The sequence below is a fragment of the Arvicola amphibius genome, chromosome 2 (assembly GCF_903992535.2).
Source record: "Arvicola amphibius chromosome 2, mArvAmp1.2, whole genome shotgun sequence".
NCBI lineage: Eukaryota > Metazoa > Chordata > Mammalia > Rodentia > Cricetidae > Arvicola > Arvicola amphibius.
Window position 1 is genome coordinate 87150493 of NC_052048.2, and position 25446 is coordinate 87175938.

At 38.0% G+C, this 25446-nt stretch overlaps 1 protein-coding gene across 3 annotated transcripts in view; it reads left to right on the forward strand.

The window, feature by feature from the left end:
• The window catches only part of Atad2b (ATPase family AAA domain containing 2B), a 131768-nt gene that overhangs the window by 6891 nt on the left and 99431 nt on the right, over positions 1–25446 (forward strand). For all 3 annotated transcript variants that reach the window (XM_038319166.1, XM_038319168.1, XM_038319167.1), the window contains exons 2-6: positions 14608–14759; positions 16970–17019; positions 17363–17516; positions 22691–22793; positions 23721–23829. In XM_038319166.1, the coding sequence (XP_038175094.1) occupies positions 14608–14759; positions 16970–17019; positions 17363–17516; positions 22691–22793; positions 23721–23829 (568 nt within the window). The remainder of the gene's footprint in view (positions 1–14607; positions 14760–16969; positions 17020–17362; positions 17517–22690; positions 22794–23720; positions 23830–25446) is intronic.

Consider the following 25446-nt stretch of genomic DNA (forward strand, 5'->3'; position numbering starts at 1 on the left):
AAGGTTGAGGGAGGATCGTGTGAGTTTGAGAAGACCTCCCCCCAAAGCAAAAAAAACAGCAATAGAAAAGCCTTTTTCTTCTTCTTTTTTTTTCCTTTTTCTTTTTTGTACCCTAGTGGTGGTACATGCCTTTAGTCCCAGCACTTGGGATATAGATCTCTGTGAGTTTGAGGCCAGCCTGGTCTACAGAGTAAGTTTCAGAATAGCCAGGGCTACACAGAGAAACCCTGCTTTGAAAAACGAAACAAAAAACAAAGTGAAAAGCAAAATGCTTTTTTCTTTAGGTTGTCTCCCACTTGAGAAGAGAGCTTGGTATGTTAATTAGGTTGGTCTTGAACTGCTTCAGCCCTCTGAGTAGTTGTAGCTGTAGACAGTGTACCTGGTACCCTTAGACTATTTGTGAGTGAATTGTCTGTAAGCATCATGAGGGCAGACACTGTATCTTATTTCTTCTTTAATTTCATTAATTCCTCTTTTTAGAACCTACTCCAACATCTGACATAAGCAAGATGCTCAATAAATATCTGCTGATGGATGAATGAGTAGCATATTGAGGAGTTGGCCCATTTTATGAAACTCTGATGCCAAGGCTTTAAGAATAGAGGGCATATGAAATTTAGCTCAAACATTAAAGACTATACATGTATATGTGGTAGACATATGAGAAAACAAAATGAATTGGTTCTGATGAAATCAAAGGTGTAGCTAAAACTTCAATTACAGTTCTGGTTTCTATCTACTGAATCATTTAGTGGAATTTCATGTTCTTTGTTGTTGAGATGTAGCGTCAAAGAAGATAGGGTTTTCTGTGTTGCTTAGGCTGTTTTTGTAATTTCTATCTCAGCTTCCCATTGAAGCTGGGATGGTAAGCATACATCAACTTGCCTTACATGTTCTGCAAGTTGAGATCTGATTCACAGCATAGAGCTGCGTGAGTTGCCCTTCTTGGAGTTGTACAGTACTTGTACTTGAATGTCATTTGACTTTTGGAGTCCCCAGCCTCCAGCACAGTGCTTGGGATGAAATAGATATATCACAAAGTCTGAGCCTCTTAATTTTTAAAGCCTAGTGGGAAAGAGAAAAATACACACTATAAAAATACAATTAATCCTTTTAAGTTTGGTGTCTTCTTGTCTGCATGTACTGGGGTAATTTGTCAGCCTTTAGAGCTACCACTTTTACACTCAGGCCCTGTGTGAGTTTTGGATGGAGCCAAAAGCATTGAAAATTATATTTGCCTAAACATTGTGTCAGAATTTTATATCCATTCTGGTCTCCTTTTAGGTCTTTAAAGCCTTTGACACTTCATTTTGTGTCAAATTTAGATTTAGGTGAGGAAATAATACTGTTGTAGAGATTTGACAGACGCCTGTGCTTAGAGAGAAAAACTCTAATGTGCTACCCAGCTTTATAGAATATATATTATTATTATAAAATATATTACTAATATTGCATATATTATTATTATTATAAAAGAATATATTATTATTGTTGCTAGTGTTGTTATTTTAGAGAATCGCACTATAGAGCCCTGGCTGGCCTGGATCTTACAATATGAACCAGACTGGATCAGAAGAGATCCACTTGTGTCTGCTTTCTGAGTGCTGGGAGAATGAATGGTATGCACCACCATGCCTGGCTTATATTTTTGTTTTATTTTTTTAGTTTAACGTACAAAATAGTAGGTATCATTAGGGCTTTGCTATGTAACTGGCAATAACTTTCACTTGGAGTGCTGCTGAGGTTACAGTGTGGACCACTACATCTAATTTCATGCAGTGCTGGGCATCAAACCCAGTGTCTCATGCATGCTAGACAAGCATTCTGCTGAGCTACATCCCAAGCCCCTCATTACAGTATTTTCATACATATGTTTCATTATCTTTTCTGTTCATTGTTAGGAGTTAACGTATTTTTGTGGTTAATATTTTATTGGTGATCTGCTAGAAAGGCATTAGCACAGTTAAAAGCAAAATACTGAGGTATTTATCTTTTTAATAAAGACTAGTCTCTCTAGGTTACAGAAAACAGTACTTATCTAGGTAGGGTGACCACATGCCCTTGTTAGCTCAGGACAGTGCTTACTTGCCTGCACAATCACAGCCTGTACTTGTGCCAGAAGGATCAATGCCATCAACACTCAGTTGGACATGGTTTATGTGCATGTACTTGAGTTTATATGAGTAATATTTGGTTTTAGAGCTCTTTTTAGTTTTGAACCCTTTATTTTCAGGCTCTGAGTGGTTGTGGATACATATAGCCACTGTCTAATTGCAGTCTGTTACTTTGTAGAGTGTATCCATTGCATTTAACTATCCACTCTAAATGGTGAATACATAGACTCTTTTAATATTGCTGCAATTAAAACCTTTATATAACGCCTCTTGTAAATTTGGTATGGGAATAGCTTTGAGATAGAGCCCAGGAATGAGTAGAATATGCATGTACTTAAAAATGGTTACTCCAGATTTTCTGTTTTTGTCTCTGTGTATAAGAGTAGTGTATAAATGTTGCTGTATCCCCACATTTCTGTGGACATTTAGTTATTTTAACATTATTTAGCCTTTCCTTAACCTCTGGCTTTTTTAGCACTCATTATATCCATCCAAATTTTATTTTGATTTCACTTATAAAATGTCAGTTAAAATCTTTTGCCCTAATACCCCTCTATTTTTTTAATTTTAAATATTTATTTTTTAAAATGTACATCCGGGTTTTGCCTGCATATATATGTGTATGAGGATGCCAGATCCTCTGGAACTGAGTTACGGACAGATATGAACTGCCGTGTTGGCACTGGGAGTTGGACCTGGGTTCTTTGGAAGAGTGACTAACTGCTGTGCCATCTCTCCAGCCCCTATGCTTTTGTTTTTGGACTTTTTTTTTCTTGTTTTCCCAACTATTCCAGATCACTGATTGTGTGTATGTGTGTGTGAGAGAGAGTGTGTGAGAGAGAGCAAGCGAGCATACATGCATGCATGGGTACCTATGCCCATGTGTACACATGAGGTCAGAAGAGGACATTGTGTATCCCTCTGTCTCTCTCCACCTTCTTTCTTTGAGACAGGGTTTCTCACTGAACCTGAACTCAATGTTTTTTGGCTAGGTTGGTGGTAGGCAGGCTCCAGCAATCCTCCTGTGTCTGCCGCCCACCTTCCACCACTGTGCTGGAATTACAGGTATATATGATCATGCCTGACTTTATGTATGTATGTATGTATGTATGTATGTATGCTTATTCGAGATAGGGTTTCTCTGTAGCTTTGGAGCCTATTCTGGAACTAGCTCTTGTAGACCAGACTTGTCCTCGAACTCACAGAGATCTGCCTTTCTCTGCCTCCTGAGTGCTGGGATTAAAGGTGTACCCTGCCACCGCCGGCCTGACTTTTGTTTCTAATGTGGGTGCTAGACATTTGAATTGAGGTACTCATGTTTTTGCAGTGAATAGTCTTACCAATGAACTATTTGTCCAGCCCAGCCCAGTGATTTTTAAAAATTTTTTATTCCATGATATGGGGGTACTATTTATTTTTGACCTTACATATACACATATAGTTTAACTTTCTTATCCTCTCCCCAACCCCCTTTCTGTTTTTCTTTTTCTGACATGGAGTCTGGCGGTCTTGTCTAAATTCCTGGGCTCAATTGATCTTTCCATTTCAGTTCTGAAGTACCTGAGAATACAGATAGATGCTGCATTCTTCAAAGACATTGTCTCACTCTGTAGCCTAGTCTGACTTCACATTAATGCTAGTATTGTCTTATCTTCTGAGTTCTGGGATTTATAGCTGTGAGCCACCAATCCAAGCTATCTTGTCTGTCTGTCTGTCTGACCGTCTATTTATTTATTTTGGTTTTTCCAGAAGGGTTTTTTTTTTTTTTTTTTTTGGTTTTTCGAGACAGGGTTTCTCTGCAGCTTTAGAGCCTGTCCTGGAGCTAGCTCTTGTAGACCAGGCTGGTCTCGAACTCACAGAAATCCGCCTGTCTCTGCCTCCCGAGTGCTGGGATTAAAGGCGTGCCCCACCACCGCCTGTCCCAGAAGGGTTTTTTTGTGTAGTCTTGGCTGTTGGCTGTCCTGGAACTTGCTTTGTAGACCAGGCTGGCATTGAACTCACAGAGATCCACCCACTTCTGCCTCCCAAATGCTGTGATTAAAGGCGTGCGCCACCACCACTCAGCTGCTATCGTTTTTATATTTAAAAAAGAACTTAATTTTTTTTAATTTGAATGAGTGTTTGCTTGTTTGTGTGCCTGGTGCCTGTGAGGGTTGAGGGGGAGGTCATTGAGTACCCTGGAACTGGAGTTACTGATGGTCTGAGCCTTTGTGTGGGGTGCTGGGAAATAATTCTGAATCCTTTGCAAGAGTAACAAGTATTGAGCCATCTCTCCAGTCCCAGCCCTGTTTTAAATTCTGAGGCATGTTAATATTCTAAAACCTAAGTACTTTTTAATTTTTGCAAGTTGACTTGCCATTTTGGGGGTTAATTTTTAGCTAGAGGTTATAGGGTTTCTTAAAAGACGTGCCTAGAGCTTGTTATGCTGGTGTACACATGTCATCCCAGTGCTCCAGGGTAAGGACAGGAGAGTGGCTAGCTTGGGCATATTAGATCCTGCCCTCCCGGTAAGCCCTACTGAAAATTTGTAGATAACTTTTATAGAGAATTAACACCATAATAATTCATCTAAGAAGGAGAATGGACCACCTCTTAGATGACAGTTTCATAGTTTTTTTTTTTCTCTTTTTGTTGTTTTTTTGAGATAAGGTTTCACTGTGTAGCCCTGGTTATCCTGGAACTCTTTTTAGACTAGGCTGGTCATGAACTCAGAGATCTACTTGCTTCTGCTCCTTTATTGCTGGGATTGTGTGTACCACTACCACCAAATTCAGCAACTTACCTTAACCACTGAGCCATCTCCAACCCTAGAGGAAGTCTCACTGTGTTAGTAAAGCTAATCTTGAACCCAGGCCCAAGTGCTCCTCAGGATTTATCCTGAGCTGACTGGCACAAAGATGTGTCCCCAATTAAGATTCCATCTATGGGGCTGGAAAGATGGCCTAATGGATAAGAGTGCTTGCTGCTCTTCTCAGAACCAAGTCTGGTCCCCAACACCTACATTCTGGTGGCTTACAAGCACCTGTAACTTCAGTTCCAGTGGATCTGATCTGATGCTGTCTTCTGGTCTCCTTGGTCATCTGTAAATACCCCCACCTCCATAAACATATATACATATGATTAATAATTAAAAATTTAATTATTTTAATCCCAACATTGGAGAGGCAGAGGCAGGCAGATTTCTGAGTTCGAGGCCAACCTGGTCTACAGAATGAGTTCCAGGACAGCCAGGGCTGTTACACAGAGAAACCTTGTCTATCAAAAACCAAAAACAAACAAATAAAATCTACCTAAAACTTCAACTGTTCCAACAATTTTTTTTAAAATAAATTGAAACTAGTTTTCATGGTACAGGTTAGATCAGTGGTTCTCAACCTTCCAAATACTTCCACCTTTTAGTACAGTTCCACATGTTATGATGACCCCCAACTGTAAAATTATTTTTGTTACTACTTCATAGTTGTAATTGTGCTAATGTTATGAATCATAATGTAAATATTTTGGGGGAATAGAGGTGTGCCAGAGTTGTCGTGGCCCACAGGTTGAGAACCACTGAATTAGAGTCAAACTCACCCCAATTGTCTTGCTTCTGTTGTAGTGATGGGAGCGAACAGGCTGCATTCCCACCCTGCTCCCGACTGCATGGCTAGCTTATGCCCCGAAATAACAACACACAAATTGTATTCATTTAAATACTGCCTGGCCCATTAGTTTCAGCCTCTTATTATCTAATTCTCACATCTTGCTTAACCCATTTCTAATAATCTATGTAGGACCACAAGTGGTGTCTTACCCAGAAAGATTCAGCATGTCTGACCTGGCGGCTGGTTCCATTGCATCTGTCTCAGAGAGGAGAGTCATGACGATAGCCTGAGGCATCAGCCTCACTTCCCTTCTTCCCAGCATTCTGTTCTGTCTACTCCACCCATCGATGTTGTAATCTACCAGGCCAAACAGTTTCTTTATTAATTAACCAATGAAACCATCAGATAGAAGACAAACCTACATCATTCTGTCTTCTGCTGGAATTGTAAGTTTGTGCCATCTCATCTAGCTTATTTTTCCATTAAATTCCCTTTTTATAGCTGGGCGGTGGTGACGCATGCCTTTAATCCCAGCACTCAGGAGGCAGAAGCAGGCGGATCTTTGTGAGTTCGAGGCCAGCCTGGTCTACAAGAGCTAGTTTCAGGATAGGTTCCAAAGCTACAGAGAAACCCTATCTTGAAAAACCAAAAAAAAAATCCCCCTTTTATATCTTTCAAGAATAACTTTTTATTTTTGTATTTTTGACACAGGTCCTACATAGCCTAGACTGGCCTGGAACTTTGGGCAGTCTTGCTGTACGGTTCCCAGTAAGGTCTGTGTTTGTAACATCACAAAGTAATCTAGCAGAAAGTTTAGTGTGATAGCTTTCTCCTGTAATCCTAGCACTTGAGAAGCTGAGGGAAGGGTGACTGGTTTTTTTTTTTTTTTTTTTTTTTTTTTTTGTTTTTTCGAGACAGGGTCTCCCTGTAGTTTCTAGAGCCTGTCCTGGAACTAGCTCTTGTAGACCAGGCTGGCCTCGAACTCAGAGATCCACCTGCCTCTGCCTCCCGAGTGCTGGGATTAAAGGCGTGCGCCACCACCGCCCGGCTATGCCTGGTTATTAAGTTTGAGGCTAACCCAGGCTATAAAGTGAGTTTCAGGGTAGCCTGGGCTACAGAGTGAGTCTCAAAAACAACAGCAACAAAAGAGAAGACCTTCCTTTTCTCTCTCCCTGACTCTTTGAATTTTTTTTAATAATATGAGAAATTTCTTCTGTGTCTCTGAGCCTCCTCTGCCTGCTTTAATTTATGGGCAAGCCTGCTACCACCTTTCTTGGACTGTCCCTTATGTGTAGACTAGAGAGAGGTGTTGAACATAGGGCGAGCTTTACTGGACAAGGACAGATGTAACATCTGAGATCCAGTAGGGACAGAGGGATCTCACTGTGTCCAGTTTAAGTAGAGCTGGGAGTTTGTTGAAGCAGGGGGCTTTGTAGCTGGGAAGAAGTCATCCATGAAGTCCCTGTTTGGTTTGGTAGGGATGTGGCCCAGGACACAAGGTCAAGATAGATTGGGAAAGGTCAAGATTAGTTGATTCTCTCTCTCTCTCTCTCTCTCTCTCTCTCTCTCTCTCTCTCTCTCTCTCTCTCTCTCTGTGTGTGTGTGTGTGTGTGTGTGTGTGTGTGTGTGAGAGAGAGAGAGAGAGAGAGAGAGAGAGAGAGAGAGACCACAAGTAACTCTTTAGTACCTGTCTTCTGGGACTATAGGTGAACCTGGAATAGTGGATGTCCCCCACAGCCCTGTTTTGACATAGTATAGGCTGAGATTGACCTGTTGTGACTCCACTTGGAGCAGTTACTAGAAAGACTGGCTAACAGTCTCTTGGCTACCCCTAAGCACTCTCTAGGGAAATGATGTCAGGGGAGTGACCAACATAGAAATCCTGGGGACACTTGGTCAGGACCAGCAGTTTTCTGGAGCCTACAACTTCACCCAGCTCAAGACCAGGCTGTATTTATTAGCTTCTGCATTCAAGAATGTGTACCCCACAGCTTCTTGGACCTGGATGTTTGCTCTGTCTCCCTCTCCTTTCTTGAGACTGGGTCTTGCTATATAGCCTTGGTCATTCTGGAATTTTGGTAGAGGAGGCTGTCCTTGAACTGAAGGTGATTCTGCTGTCTCCTCTCTCTTGCTGGGATATAGGTATGTGCTATCATGTCTTTCTTCTCTTTTGGGGCAAGTAAAATCACTGGGGTTAGAGTTGTTTGTATTTTAGTTAAAATTTTTATTTATAATTGTGTGTGTATGGGTGCATGGTGTGTGTGTGTGTGTGTGTGTGTGGTGTATGCATAGGACACATCTGCCACAGTGTGCATATGGAGTTCAGAAGACAACTTTGTGTAGTCCATTCTCCTTTCATCTCCATTTGGATCCTGGGGATTAAATTCAGGTTGCCAGGCTTAGGAAGCAAGTAGCTTTTCATGCTGAGAGATGCCTTACTAGGTCTGTATTTTAATTTTTATAGACTTGCCCTACAAAGAGACTAAGTAAAATTGTCCCTACTGTGCAATAGTCTTAGCATGTAAGTTTTTACATGTACATTGGATTTTAGGAACTAGGTTTTAACTTGAAAGGTAGGAGCTAGCACATCACTTATAATCTTTAGTATATCATACATGAATAGGTCCTTAATAAATGGTGTGGGAGGAATGAATCAGTGAAGATAAAGAGCTACCAGTATCTGTATTTGAGATCATGTCCACTGTCCCTTATTCTTTTAACAATACAGTTTCAGATTCACAGTGGTGGTGCTGCAGTGTGGGGTTGAGGCTAACATCTAAGTCTGGTCTTTTTCTCCATGGTATACGTGTAGCATCTGTTCCCACTGCCCACTGTTCTTTAATTTCATCCTCAGAGCCTTGGGTCATGATATTCCTGAGCTATAATCTCAGGCCTCTTTGTCATTTTCAGGTAATGTAAAATTTTCAGGTTAAAAACAAAAATTTTCATCCAGAAAATTTTGTTTGAAAGAGGCATATTTAAGTATTGTAGACTGTTTTTATTTTTCTGTAACTCCTAGCCAGCTTTTACTCACATGCCTTTTTTGTGCTTACATATATTTTATAATGATAGTTTAGAAACAGTATAGTAAGTGTTGCTTTCGGGATCTTTGAGGAATATTCAGGACATTTTGTATGCTTGTAGTTTCAGGACTTGGTAGTCAACACTGGCCTCAAGTAAATAAAGAGCAGTCCAAGTTTTGTTTTCTGCAGTCATGGTAACTGCTACCTCTGTGCATTCTTTTTACAAATAAAAGAAAGAAAAGATCAGCTGCTTTGAGCTTTCTAATGAGGCCTGGAATACTTCTAGCCTAGGCGTCCCCCCAAGGTGGTTTTATTAAGGAAATTGAAAAGACTGTTCATACCTACAGACTTTATGATCTAACTGTAGGACCTTTGTCTCTATTAATAGTTATTATTTCTGGATTTGCATTTTTTCTAAGAATTTTGTGCTTATTATTATAGTATTTATAACATTATTGTGACTCTTTATTAGCCTGATGAATTGTGTTGCTTTCAAGCAAGTCTTTTTCACTCCTTCTCTTAATATCTTCTTTACATAGTAGGTTTTCAATAAATGTTTGTTATTGATTTTATTTTCTTAGCCTCAAATTTTTCCTACTCATGTATTTTAATTACTCTGACAGATTGCTAAATGGTGTGTGTAGATTGCATAATCTCTCTGAAACATCTTTGTCATGAAGCTAGTAACACCTACCCTCAAAGGGTTAGGTTATAATTAGTAAAATGCTTTGAAGATGAAAAAGCTAAGGTTGAATATTATGATCAACCTATTAAAAGTAAATTGTTAGTATCAGTTTTGTAGATAAAAAGCTTTCCCAAACCTTGAAGTTAATTAAATGGTGTTAGAGTAATTATTTTGTACCTATTTACATCTGATTATTTATATTACCGAAATCCTTAGATTCTTTTGCAAGGAGGGAGTCTTTTGTAATATTTTTTATGTTGCGGTCTGGTGTTTGTTATGTCCATGTTGAAACCCTCTCACAGTAAAAAGTGAATACACAGGTATATGAATATATCAGTTTGGATGATGTGCCTCAGATGATACTTGGACTGTGTTATTTACCTGAGGGCCTTAAACTTCTACATACTAAGCATCATTTAGAGACTCTTGTTAGGCTCACTCCACCTCCAGAGATTCTAGTTCAGCAGGTTATATTATATGATGACTAATACAGGTAAGTTCTTATGCAGGTGGTATTTGAACAGCAGTTTGAGAAGTTTGATACTTTTTTTTTTCTTTTCTGTGTAGCTGGGATTAAAGCCATGTTCTACCAAGCCTGGTCCAAAACTAGTATTCCTTGCTTCTTCTTTTTAAGTGTAAATGATCTTTTCTTTCTTTTTTATTTTTATTTATTCTCTCATATAGGACATACCTTCTACAGCTTCCCCTTCCCCCTGCTTTTGCCTCCAAAGTGCTGGCATTAAAGCCATGTGCCACCACACTGAGCCCAAAACTTCTTAATGTTAAAACTAAAAGGGTCACTAGGATACGAGAATGGTCAATAGCAAATATAAAAACTCACTTATTGATTTAGAAAAGTATATGGGCAGATTACTTAAAAATTACTAGACCTTAGAAAATTTCCTTTTTTTTTTTTTTTTTTTTGGTATGTTCAGTTTCTTATTATACAGTGCTTGTTTGGGACCACTTTAGTACTAGCAGATAAAGACCTTTGTCAGATAAACTTGTGAAATAATGACATATAAATATACACATTAGGAAGACATAATAACTTAGGTTAGATTTTTTTCAGGAAGATTTAGTGGGAAAAAAAGGATTTTAAACTGGGTGGTGGTGATGCACACCTTTAATCCCAGCACTCAGGAAGCAGAGGTAGGCGGATCTCTGTGAGTTCAAGCCTGCCCTCCCTCCCTCCTTCCCTCCCTCCCTTTCTTTTTTCCTTCCTTTCTTACTTTTTTAAAAGATCTTTCTTTCATTTTGAGTTTGCTTTTGAGGCAACATTTTGCCATATAGCCCTGGCTGGCCTGACACTCATTTTGTAGACCAGGTTGGCCTCAAACTCACAGAGATCTGTCTTCACTATCATTACTGGCTCCTAAGTCTTTTTCTTTTTTCTTTCTTTTGATAATTTGTTAACCAGATAATCTTGGACTAGTTAGTTAATTTATCTCTGAACCTTAGTCTTTACTCTGCTGAGGGATGGGGCTAGAGAAAGCAAGAGCCTAGGGAACCGCACAATTTAAAAATAACATTCTCTTTTGAGACAATGTCTCACATTGCAGCCCAGACTAGCTTTGAATTTGTGATTTTCCTGCTGCTGGGATTTAAGGCATGTGTTACCATGCCTGGTTCCTCTGAGTTTGTAATTACTTTTCTCTTTGTGTTGTCTGCATTAGTACTTGTGTCCTTAGAAAACAGTTCACAAACAATAGATGGAGACCACTACAGAAAACCACAACCAATTGAAATGTACAGTTGTGGAACCCAGTCCCAATGGATACTTCTAGAAAATACTCTTCCAGAAAATACTCCTGCACCCAAGGCTCAGGGAACATTGTAGAATAGAGGCTACAGGTTGTTGCTGTGAAATTGTGTCTTCTAGTGTCAGAAGTTATACCCGTAAGGTCTCACCAGATGACTGCCCAAACATGAACTGAATAAGGATGACACCACTGGATATACAAAACTGGGCTGGGAAAAACCAAAGAAGCCTCAAGCCTTCACAAGGAACTATACACAATGGAGGAAAGTGGGAAGCCGGAGGGGCGGTCTTCTCTAGGGAAGAGCATACCAATTGGTTGTCCAATGTCAAATATCAGCCCTGAAAACAATACAAGTAACATTATAGGGACTGAGTAGATCAGTAGTATTTAGGACTATATTATATTTGTATATACATATACATTATGTATTCAATAACGACTAATGAAAAAAGAGGCCATGAATGTTAAGGAAAGCAGGGAGGGGTATATGGGATGGTTTGGAGGGAGAAAAGGGTGAGAAGAAATGTTGAAAAAGAACTTAACATTTCTTTTTAAAAGAAAAAGTTCGAAGCATCCAGGCAGGTGGCACATACAGTGAATCCAGCCCTGGATGGCAATGGCAGACAGATCTCTGTGATTTTGAAGCTGGCTTGGTTCTAGGGAATTTTTTCTATTAAATGGTTGTCTTTAGGATGTATATGGGCACCTTTAATCATGTATTTTCTAGTAACTTTCTCCTCCTCCTCCTCCTCCTCCTCTTCTTCCTTCTCTTCTTCCTCTTCCCCCTCCTCCTCCTTCTCCTCTTCTTTTTTTTTGTAATTCATGGATACTAAGCACTACCACTGAACTGTATTCTTAGCTCCTAGTAACTATATTTTCTCTAGTATAATACAGATATCTTGCTTTGGAAAAACATAAAGATGTATATTTATGAACTGGATAATTTTTGTGCATTTTAAAAATGTATAGCATAAAAGGAAATGATTATATTTTCTAAGGGATTGTAATTTCCTTGTTACAGAGTCTTCCTGTTTCCCAGGCTGCCCTTGACCCTTTAAGCAGCTCCCTACCTCAGTCTCCTGTGCCTGAATAAAAATATTCTTAAATATTTTTATATTAGGCATATTGCTGCCTGTTATATGCTTTTGAAATACTTATCTCGAATGACATGATATCTTTTCCATGTTTTGTGGTACTGCAGATCAAACCCAGGGCCATTTTTGTTGTTTAGACTGGATCTCACTTAGCAGAGGAGGCTAACCTTGAACTCCTCCTGGCTCCACCTTCCAAATGCTGGGAGTGAAGGTGTGTGTCTAGCTGCTGTTGCTCTCCCTGCTTTTCTGCAAAACAAAACAAAACAAAACAAAACATATATGTTATATGTGAATACACACATATATATGTGGGGGGGGGCGGCTTGGACTGAACTCTTGAAATCCTTCTGTTTGAGTTTCCTAGGTTTTGGGATTACAAGTAATGAGGCACCATGCCTGGTTAAATAAATGTATTGATAATAATGGAAGCCAGGTTTAGAAATGTAGAAGAGTAAAAGACAGGGCAGGATTAAGATGTGGGATAGGAATTAGGAGTGTTGGGATAAGGCCATGTCTTTTTATTTATATTCTGTTTTAAAAATAGATATGTATATATTTGTGATTGATGTTTGTGGTTCTTTTTTCTGAGAGGGCTCACTAGCAGTGAAACTCCAATAACAGCAAGTGCACTTATTACCTAGTTCTTGGTTTCTAAATACCATCTTTTACCAAAAGGAACCAGGGTTCCTTACAGAAATGACTATTTATAGAACCAGGAAGGGAGGGTAAAAAATCCTGATAATTCTATAAAAAAGTATTCATAATGATGGGGTGTGTCAAAAGATACAGGAATCACTTTTTAAGGGTTCCCATTAGCCAAATGTTACATAATTTGAGCAACAAAATAAGAGTAAAGTGTTATGATTTGCAGTATCGAGAATCTATGAGTCTACACTTGATAGGAATGAGTAAATTAGTGGGAAAGGAGGACATTTTCTCTTAAGGCAGACTGCCAACTAAAAATGTAGAAAGAGTGACAAGGGTAGGCAGGAGTCACTGTTAGACCAGGTGGTAATGGCACACACCTTTAATCCCAGCACTCAGGAGCAGAGGCAGGCAGATCTCTGTGTTTGAGGCCAGTCTGGTCTACAGAGAGAGCTCCAGGACAGCCAAGGCTGTACAGAGAAACCCTGTCTAAATAATAATAATAATAATAATAATAATAATAATAATAATAATAATAATAAACCACTGTATAATGAGGTTTTGGAGTATGTTTGCTTCAGATTCAGGATATTGGTAAGTTTTCAGACTATTATGTAGTAAAAGAGATAGGGAAAATGTCAGACACCAGCTTTCCCTGGTGATTATGGTCAAGTGATTGGGGAAGGAGAATGTAGTGTGTACAGCATAGTGTCCATAAAATTCCTTCTAAAATGTGTGGCCTCACTCATATTGATTATGAGAATAACCTAGACCCGGACTGGAGGGTTGGCTTAGCAAATGAAAGGTGTTATCTGCCCTTTCCTTTTCTTCTCCATCTCCATACCCTTCCCCTTTATTTCTTGTGGTTTTTGGAGATAGGGTCTCACTGTCGTTTAGTTCTAGAACTTAACTGTGTAGTTCTGGCTGTTTTCACATTTGAGTTAATCCTTTTGCTTAGCCTTGGAGGTAGTATTATAGGTGTGGTTTTTGAAGACAGGGTTTCTCTGTGTAGTCCTGGCTGTCCTGGAATTCATCTGTAGACCAGGCTGGCCTCATCAGAGAGATGAGCCTGCCTCTGCCTCACATTGGAATTAAAGGTGTGCACTACCATGCCCTGTTAAACTCTGTATTCTTTTTTTAAAGATTTTATTTATTTATTATGTATACAATGTTCTGTCTGCATCACAGAAGAGGGCTTCAGATCTCATAATAGATGGTTGTGAGCCATCATGTGATTATTGGGAATTGAACTCAGGACCTCCAGCCCATACTCTGTATTCTTTTAGTCAAGGTTGTTAAAGAGAATTAAAGACATGCTTTGCCACAAAGTGAAAGAAGAGGAGATCTGATGTGCAGTGTGCTCCTGGATAGGATCTTGAACTTGAAAGAGGTGTTGTGGAGGAACTTGGTATAATTTGAATGGATTGGCTCTGTGTTATGATTTCCTAAAAGGGAAGGTTCCATAATAGTAAAGTGTCCTTGCTTTAGGATTTTTGTTCTGGAGTATGTAGGCCTGTCTGAGGGATGTCACAGAAATAATTACACACTCCAAGCAGTCATAAGCTTTTTCTTTTTAATTTTTGAGACATTGTTACCAGTCTGGTTAAAATTCTCTCCATATAAATTAAAACAAAAAACATTCTCCAAGAATATTAACCTTGGTAGGAATAATAAATACATTTTTATTGCTGCCTTTCAGAAAACTGAAGTTGATGGTAGCTTAAGTGATAGCCACGTATCCCCTCCAGCCAAACGCACTTTGAAACAGCCGGATTCTGTTTGCAAAGACAAATCAAAATCACGAAGTACTGGTCAGCGAGAGGAATGGAATATACCAACTGGTCAGGCCAGGTGAGAAGGGAGAATTCCTTCCTTCCTTCCTTCCTTCCTTCCTTCCTTCCTTCCTTCCTTCCTTCCTTCCTTCCTATTTGTTGTGATTCAGAGCTGATATTGGTGTTAATTTTCTTTAAACTGGAAGTTTCTTTTAAATACTCATATTTATAATTGATATCAAACTTTTAATTTTTTTAGTATTCATTTATTATGCATACAATGTTCTGTCTGCATGTTAAGCCTGCGGGCCAGAAGAGGGCACCGGATCTCATTACAGATGGTTGTGAGCTACCATGTGGTTGCTGGGAATTGAACTCAGGACCTCTGAAAGAGCAGTCAGTGTTCTTAATCTCTTAGCCATCTCTCCAGCTCCCAGATATTAGACTTATTTTAAACTTTCTGTAATTTCATTTTTCCAAATATCTAAAATGTATTTATTTTATAGAGACATGTATAGCAGGTACCAGAAACTATTATTATGAAAAGAATTGGGATTTTGATGGGTCTTGAATGTACATGTATATTTATAATTATTAGTTTCTTTTTAGTCCTATTTTAAACATTTAATTTGTTTAATTTATGCATATATGTATGTGCACAAGTGCACTATAGTGGGCATGTGGAGCTTAAAGGGCAACTTGCAGGAATCTGTTCTCTTCATCCATCATGTAGATCTTGGGGATCAAACTTAGGTTATTAGGTTGATGGGAAAGATTTTTATGCATGAAGCCATTTCACTGGCTTGCTTACTTATTTATTTACTTCTTTATGACAGAGTTTCTCTGTGTAAAAGTCCTAGCTGTCCTGGAACTCACTCTGTAGACCAGGCTAGTCTTGAACTCACAAAGATCTTGATAAAGCAGGCACCACCACCACCTGTTATTATTTTGGTTACAGAGTCTCATATAGCCTAGGCTAGCCTAGAACTCGTTATGTCTTGAGACTGCGCTTGAACTCTGGATCTTCCTGCTTCTTGTAACGCTCAGAAGCTGGTCCCCAAAGTGCACTACTATGCCCAGCCCTTCTCTATAAAAAGAAGTGATGCAGTGATTATCACTGTCAGGATTACTGTTGGGTTGCTTGAAAAGTTTGTTTTTCTTTTGCTTCCACCTCCTGCTGATGTTGTGGTTCTTGGGTTTTGGATGGGGGTGAGTGTTATGCAATACTAAGAATTGAACACATCCCCAGCCCTTTTTCTTAAAAGCAGGTTTTTTGTTAACAACAAAATAAGATCAGAGTAAGTCCTGTCTCCTTTAGAGGAGAACTGAACCTCACTGTTTTTTTTCTCCCAGTGATGTTTGTTGTTCAGCAAAGTTTTACCCTTTTTTGGGGGGGGTGATTTTAGAATTGCCTCTTTTGGTTGTGAATAATTTATAATGATGTAAAATTTTAATCATTTGTAGTTACATCCATCCAAAATTTATTTGGCATCAAGACCTGTTAATAAACCGATAATTTGCAAATAAACTGAGTTAGTGTTATGTTGGGGCCAAAGCCAAAGTATACTTATGAGGTAATCAAAGTGATTCTTTTGCGGCTCTAAGTTGAGTTTGAGAATGATTTTGAAGCATTCCAGAAAAGCATTGTGCAACAGCAACATGTTAGAATACTTGTACTACATCCGTGGCTTTATATGCACATCCATATGCCTGGAGTATCATGTATATGGGGTACAAAGGTGCCAAACAAGAAATTTTATTCTTTATTAAGACAGACTTTTTGTTTGTTTTCCAGAGAGAAGAGGGAATAGGTCTTTGTGTATGTGCGTGTGGTTGTGCTTTAAAAATAGATTAAATATGCATCATAGTTTGAAAAAAAATTAAATGTTTTTGATATCTAAGTATGTTTTTCCTCTCTTACAGTTTGTTTGAATATATTTGTCATAGCTAGGAATTTATTTTCTCAATGAAGACTATAGTTGTCTGTTGCCATGACTCCTTATGGTCTTGGTTAAATTTATGCTGCTTAGCCTTAATCTTTTAATAGGATTTGAATTGGTACAGTTGACCACAAAGTTAATTCAGTTTATAATTTGGTATTGAAGTTTTTCTTGAAATAATGAAATGTCTCTTAGCTAGTATATTTTATTAATTGATGTTACCAAAGCAAAAAATCTTGTTTTGTGAAATATAATAAATTAGCAATTTTAAGATGAATAATTACAGCATTATTCATTTCTTGCTTATCTAAACAAATATATTTGTATATTAAGTATGTTTGTATTGCAGGTTAACTTCTCAGCCTGGTGCTACATTACCAAACGGACATAGTAGCTTGTGTGAGTATCCTGCTAGGAGATTGGTTAATAATGAAATTCTTTCAGTAGTGTTAGGTTAAGCATGAAAGTGGACAAAAGTGTAGCTATTTACTTTTGTTTTGATTAGTTTTTTTGGTAATGGGGATTGAACTGAGGTCATGGCTTAATAATATATTTAGTTTGTAGCTGGAAATGATTGGATTTCATTCATAGCAAAAAATTAAATTTGAGAATTTTGATTGTTTAATATTAAAGCCAATTAAGAGGTTATGTTCAGTTTTTGTAGTCTTTTAATTTTTTAATTTTTTTTTATTTTCTATTTTTCTGTACTGTGCACTTTGAAATGAAAATATCTTTCTTGCAGCCCTTAGAAGCCATCCCCATCGAGGGGAAAAGAAAGGAGATGGCGACCTTTCATGTATAAATGGTGACATGGAAGTCAGAAAAAGTTGTCGGTCCAGGAAAAACAGATTTGAAAGTGTGAATCAGAGTTTATTATTTGATCAACTAGTAAATAGGTACGAGTGTTTATATGTTAAACAATTTCACTTATTTAATTTTTAAGCTACTTTTTGTGTATATGTGTATGTGTGCACATTTATTTGAATGTGTGTGGGGAAGTGTGTGTGTCAGTGGAGATCAGAGATTGACATAGAGTGTTTTCCTCTACACAGTAATTTTTGAGATAGGGTCTCTAACTGAACCTGGAGCAAACCGAATGGCTAGATGGGCTGGTTGTTGGCTCCAGGTAATCTCCCTTTGTTCACCTCCCTGTTCACACATGTCCCCGTCCCCTGCCTGTTTTTTAATATGGGTACCATTCTCATTTACATGAACTCAAGTCTACATGTTGTTTAGCATATTGAGCCATCTCCCTAGATCCTGTTTTTTTTTGGGGGGGGGTGGGAATGAGGTGTGATGGGGCACAAGGTCTTTCCATGTAGTGATGCATTTACCTCAACTTTCTGTTTGCTGAATTCACAGCCATGTGCCACCATATCTTTTAAAACCACTTCCATTAACTAGTTTTGTCTGACTATTGGATTTAATATAATTTTATGAATTTTTTTGAGACAGGGTTTCTCTGTGTAGAGCCAGTGCTGGTATTAAAGGGGTATGCCATCACCACTTGGCTGTGATAAAATTTTATCTATTACTCTTTGGTTAATGAAAAGTAGTTATATTTGATTGCAACTGTTACAGTTCTTTAATAATTACTTATTTAAATATTATCATTATTTTTGTTTTTCTTTCTTTTTTTTTTTTTTGAGACAGGTTTCCCTGTGTAGCCCTGGCTGTCCTGGAAACTCACTCTGTAGACCAGGCTGTCCTTGAAGTCAGAGATCTGCCTGCCTCTGCCTCCTGAGTGCTGGGATTAAAGATGTGTGCTACCATGCTGGGCTTTCAAGCAATATTAAGTTCTTTGATATGTAGTAAATGATAACTTTTCTTTGCTAAGATAATAAATTGGTGTTGAGCCTGCATCTATGTGAATGAGGCACCATGCCTCGCTAATCAAACCCATGAAAGAAACTATTTTCATTAGACATTGTGTACTGCTTTAGTCCCTTTTCTGCTACTATAACAGAATGTCATATTTCTAGATGAAGACAAGAAATTTAATTTATAATTGAATATTATTTCATTATGTATACAATTATGTATATATTGAATATTATTTCATTATTATCCGGTCCTCAGTTGTTGAAGGGCACATAGGTTGTTTACATTTCCTTGCTGTTGTGAATAGAGCAGCAATAAACATGGCTGAGCAAGTGTGTGTGGAGTAGGTTGCCAGGGCCTTTGGGCATATGCCAAGGAGTGTATAGTTGGGTCATATGATAGGTTTATTTTTAGCTTTTTTGATAATTCTCCACAGTGATATTTTGAATTGCTATACCACTTTGCAATCCCACCAGTAATGAGAGAGAGTTCTCTTTTTTTCATACCCCTTCAGCATTTGTTACTGGTTATTTTGTTGGTCTTTACCATTCTGACTGGGGTAAGGTGAAATCACAAAGTTGTTTTGATTTTTTTATTTTCCTAGTTGCTAAGAACAATGAACTTTTTTTTTGAGACAGAAGCTCTCTGTGTAGCCTATCCTAGTACTTGCTATGTATCTGTCTGTCTATCTTATCTATCGATATCTATCTTATCTACCTACCTACTTACCTACCTACCTTCTAATTACCATTTATTATGTTATGTGTACTAGTGTCTTGTCTGAATGTAAATGCTGTATGTATGTCCAGTGCCTCTGGAGGCCAGAGTAGCGTGCTGGATCTCCTAGGACTAGAGTTAAGGCTAATTGTATGCCACCATGTGGGTGGTAGAAATCAAATCTGGGTCTTCCTGGAAAATTAACTAGTGTTCTTAAATACTGAGCCATCTCTTGAGCTTCCCTTATCACCTTTTAATGTCCTGTCCCTTCTTGCATTGGAGATTAAGTTCTCAGTACTAGAACACTGAAATATAATCAAGAAATATAAAATTTTCCTTGGCTTTACAGTATCTTACAATGAACTAGAGAGAGGGCTTAATGCCAAATTTGGGTCTAAGTTAGTGCCATAGAGCAAGATCTAGTCACATGTTAAATGTTATAGAAGTGTTTGTTAGAAGCATAAAACAGCCAGATGTAGTGTTGCAGGAGGCTTAGTCAAGAAGATCTCAAAGCATGGCACATGCCTTTAATCCTAGGACTCTGGAGGCAGAGACAGGTGGATGGATTTCTGAGTTGAAGGTCAGCCTGGTCTACAAAGTATGTACCAGGACAGCAAAGACTGATACAGAGAAACCCTGTCTTGAAAAACAAAAACCACCACCACCACCACCAAAATCCCAGGAAGATCTCAAGATCAAGGCTAGTTTGGACTACATAGCACGGTCTAGGCAACTCTGGGCTATGTTGTGAAACCTGCCTAAGAAAACTTAATAAAGCAAAAAAAAAAAAAAAAAGCTAAATAAAAGTTTCTAAGATATTATTCTGGATTTTTTTTTTTAAGATATCAATGCTTTGCTTAAATTTAAAAATATCTGTTCAGTGGACTTTGGTGGCTCACTCCTTTAATCCCAGCACTCGGGAGGCAGAAGCAGGGAGATCTTTGTGATTTTGAGTTCAGCCTGGTCTACAAAGCAAGGCTCTAAAAAGGTACAGAGAAAGCCTGCCTTGAAAAACCAAAACCATTAAATAAAAATATCTGTTCCTCCATCTTGACTATTCCTTTCCCTCAAGTTCTCCCCTCCTCCCCATGCTCCTAATTTCCTCAGGAGACCTTGTCTATTTCCCTTTCCCAGGTGGATCTATATATGCTTCTCTTAGGGTTCAAGGATCCTTGTTGCTTTGCTTCTCTGGGGTCATGGACTATAGGCTCATTATCCTTTGCTTTACAGCTAGTATCCACTTATGAGTGAATATGTACCATGCTCATCTTTCTGAGTCTAGGTTACCTCACTCAAGATTTTTTTTAATTTTTATTTTTTGGTTTTTTGAGACAGGGTGTCTCTGCAGCTTTAGAGCCTGTTCTGGAGCTAGCTCTTGTAGACCAGGCTGGTTTCGAACTCACAGAGATCTGCCTGCCTCTGCCTCCCGAGTGCTGGGATTAAAGGCGTACGCCACCACTGCCCGGCTCAGGATTTTATTTGTTCTGTCTATTTGCATGCAAATTTCAAGATGTTATTATTATTATTTTTTTTTTTTTTTGGTTTTTTCAAGACAGGGTTTCTCTGTAGCTTTGGAGCCTGTCCTGGAACTAGCTCTTGTAGACCAGGCTGGTCTCGAACTCACAGAGATCCGCCTGCCTCTGCCTCCCGAGTGCTGGGATTAAAGGCGTGCGCCACCACCGCCCGGCCAAGATGTTATTATTTTTTACTGCTGAGTAATACTCTAAATGTACCACATTTTCTTATCCATTTTTTGGATGAGGGGCATCTATCTAGGTTGTTTCCAGGTTCTGACTATTATAAATAATGCTACATAGAGAAAGTGGAGAAATCTCACACTAGCTACTTAACAGCATACCTGAAAATTAGAACAAAAAAGAAACAGAATCATCTAGGAGTAGATGACAGGAAATAATCAAATTGAGAACTGAAATCAATACAATAGAAACAAAGAAAACAATATAAGTAATCAGTGAAACAAAGAGCTGATTCTTTGAGAAAATCAAAAGATAGACAAACCCTTATCTAAACTAATCAAAAGGCAGGGAGAGAATTAACAAAATTATAAAATTAACAAAATTATAAATGAAAAGGGGGGACATAACAACAGACAAAGAGGAAATCCAGGGGAATCATTAGGTTATGCTACAAGAATCTGTACAGCATGAAATTGGAAAATTAAAAGAAACAGAATTTTCTGGATAAGTACCACATATCAAAATTAAATCATATCCTTGTTTCTGTTTTTTTTTGTTGTTGTTAACAACATTATATTAAAAGATTCATTTCCCCCCCTTAGTATTAAACTTAAATTAAACTTTCATTTATAAGTCTCAAAATAAATATCTTTGTTTATTAAAACTTCAAAAGCCTTAATATTTTTTAATTTATAAAATAATTATTTAATTAATAAAATTAATTAATTTAATTTAAAAGGCAGAGTCAAATGGATGACTAAATTCAAGACCAGTCTTATCTAAATAGTGTGTTTCAGGCCAAGCAGGTCTACACAGTGAGACTTGTTGGAAAAAAGGAAGAAAGGAAGGAGCTGGAGAGATTGCTCAGTGGTTAATCTGAATCTATTTGTTGTTTACTATAATATTATGGTGGTGTTTTCTTTCTTTCTTTTTCATTTTATGAGCTTTAGTATGAGGTATCAGATCCCCTGGAACTGCAGTCACAGACAGTTGTGGTGCTGGGAACTTAACCCAGGACCTCTGAAAGAGAAGCCAGTGCTCTTAACCTTAATAAATTAAGGCTTTTGAAGTTTTAATAAACAAAGATATTTATTTTGAGACTTATAAATGAAAGTTTAATTTAAGAGTTTAATAAATATATAAAAGTTTAAGATATTTTTTCACTTTTTTAAAAAAATAAAAAGTATTTTTTAGAGTTTTGTTATTTATTTATTATGTATACAGTATTCTGCCTGCACACTAGAAAAGAGCACCAGATCTTATAGACGGTTGTGAGCTACAGTGTGGCTGCTGAGAATTGAACTCAGGACCTCTGGATGAATATCCAGTGCTCTTAACCGCTGAGCCGTCTTTCTAGTCTTAAAAGTTTTTTATTTTTATGTGTATTGTGTTTGTATGTATATATACAATACCAGTCAAGATCAGAAGAGGGCTTTGGATCACTTGGGGCTAGAGTTACACGTTTGTGAGCTACCAGATGTGGGGGTTGAAAGTTGTCTTCTAATAGAACACTTCCACCTTTAATACAACATCTCACTCTTTAGTCCTAGCTGACCTTGAACTGTGTGAATCAGGCTGGTCTTGAACTCACAGAGATCCATCTAACTCTACTTCCTGTGTGCTGTGTTAAAGGTGTGCACCACGTCATCTGACCATCTTGTTTATAAATTAGGAATTGTGTTTTGATGAATTCTGGTTATGAAATTATTCAATTGAGATATTATACATAGTTACATATCAAGAGATAATTTAGTACTGGTTTATTGAGCCCTTTAAAGTGTCTGATATGATATATGTGCCCACTATTGTCTAAACTCTCTATTATATTATTATAGTACTGCTGAAGCTGTATTACAAGAAATGGATAATATTAATATCCGGCGAAATCGTCGATCAGGAGAAGTAGAAAGGCTTCGAATGTGGACAGACACAGAATTTGTGAGTACATTAGTATATATAACCTTTGCAAGTATTTTCTTTCCTCTTGTAGTTGTCTTTTTAGTTTTTATTTACGCATATGTGTAGGTCTGCATGAGTGGGTCCTCTGGTGCTGGGGTCACCATTGTGAATCCCCTGAAGTGAATGCTGAGAAGCCGACTTGTGCTCTCTGGAGGAAGAGTAACAGTTCTTAGCTGCTAAGCCATCTCTACAGCCCCCAAAGTAGTTTTCTTTATACTTGCAAAGAATTAGGAACCCAACTGTAGGCCTCCATTCCCCTCTTCTCCCATATCCTCCCTTTTTCTTCTCTTTTCCTTTCCCCTCCTCTCCCCTCTCCACCTCTTTTCTCCTCTCCTGGTGTGTTAGCAAAGATGACCTTGAACTTCTGATCTCTTCATGTGCTGTCATGCCTGGTTTATGGAGTGCTGAAGATGGAACTCAGGGCATTGTGCATGTGTGTGCATGTGAGGGGTCAGACCTCTCAGGCTTATTGGGGATTTTACTGCTTTTTCTCTGCTGGCTCTTGCTGCTCCTGCTGCTGCCTCTTCAAACCCCTCACCCCAACTTCCTTTTCTTATGCCCCATTTTCTTCTCTGTTTATTTTTTTCCTTCTCCCATTTATAAAAAAAATAGAGAAAAAGAAAAAGCCCCATGCATGGGGTTGAATCTGAGGCCATGTATATATTTAACAACTCTATGAACTAAGTCATATCCTGACTCGTATTGTTTCTCCTTCTTCTTTATACTTTCTTTATACTTTATATTCTCTTTATACTTGTTGAATTTAGGAAGCTTTTTTTCATGAATTTGTGACTCACAAGTAGATGCTCAGTAAATTGTATTGAACAGTCATGATTAATTTATTGAGTGCTATTTATAACAGAATAAATGCTAGGTTAATATTTGACAAATTTCTTTATTTTAAAGGAAAATATGGATATGTATTCAAGAGTAAAAAGGCGAAGAAAATCACTGAGAAGAAATAGTTATGGGATACAGAATCATCATGAAGTTTCTACTGAGGGCGAGGAAGAAGGTCTGTAAAGCACCTTGATGGAAAAACTAGGAACTGTGGGGAGGGAAGACTAGATTGTTATTTTTGTCTTTAGGTGTATATTGTATGATTTGAGGTAATTTGAACTCATCTGGCATCTATATTTTCATTTTCTTCAGTTGGCAAAATGAAGTGGCTATTGGTAGTCCTCAAGTTTTCTAGTGTGCAAAGGCTTTGGCTGTAGGCTAGTCTGCCCAGTAGATTTGCCCTTTTGTTTTGCTGAAGGTACCCTCTAACTAAAATATTCTATTGTCCATTCCCTCAAGTCTTTGCTTATTTGGATTTCAAATTTTGTTATAGACTGAGGTGTAAATAGAGAAAAATGGAAGTGCTAATAGTAGTGGAAGACTCTTTAGTGTTTTTGCCTTCCACCTGTCTAGGTTTGAACTTAAGAACACAGTGGACTTGTAGGGTTAGAACTAGGAACATGCAGAAAGCACATTGGCTTTGTCTGTTTATAAAGTGGTGACCAGTACACCCATACAGTTAGCATTGATCTCATAAAATGGATTTCAGGAGATTTGGTGTATTGGAAATATAGATTAGCAGACTTTCCAAGGTAATCTTATTAGCTCCCACTCTTTGTATATCTTAGGCAAAGAAGACTACACTTATTTTTCAAATTCTATACTTAATATATTAGCCAGATTCAGCCCCCTCTAAGACAGGTTTTTCTATGTAACAGCCCTGACTGTTCTGGAACTCACTTTATAGACCATGCTGGCCTCAAACTCACAGAGATCCGCCTGACTCTGCCTCTGATTGCTTGGTTTAAAGGTGTGCACAACCATACCTGGCTACATTAGCCAGTCTTTAAGAGCATATATAACCATATGTATGATTTTATTTTATTTTTTCTCCTTTTTTGAGACAGGGTTTCTCTGTGTGGCCCTGGCTGTCCTGGAACTCACTCTGAAGACCAGGCTGGCCTCGAACTCAGAGATCTGCCTGTCTCTGCCTCCCAAGTGCTAGGAGGTGTGCACCACCACCAGCTGGTTTAAGAGCTCACATTTCTAATGAAGGTACATAATGAATAAATGTTTTAGTTAGAACCTCTATATTGCATCCCTTGTAGACAATTAGTTTAGGTGAGACAGATTTATAATGTGATATTTGCCTTTATATATGTTAGCTGACTGAGTAGAGTCTCTAAATATGTCATCTGTATAATTTTTGCTCATAGTACAAAAGTTTTTTACTTATTCAGGCACAGGTATAGGTATTTTGTAGCATTATTTAGGTCAATGCCTTTTGGTTCCTACCTGTGTTTTCCTACTAAAATGTGATCAGTTATGCTTAGTTATTATTCATAGGGCTCAACAAACTATTATACTAAAACCAAAAATGGCTCATTTCTTCAGCATTTACCTTAAGTAAGAATAGTTCTTTGAATTAAGTGTAATTTGAGCACTTAGCAGACTTTCTTAGCAGAGTTTGAGGTAGGTCTTGGTACATGAGAACCTGTCTTAAAAATTTTTTTGGAACATTTATTAAAGTTTTCTGTAGTTTGAAAATTCCTAAAACTTTCATTTATTTATTTATTTATTTATTTATTGAGACAGTTTCTCATAGATAGGTTGGCCTTACTTACATGTTGCA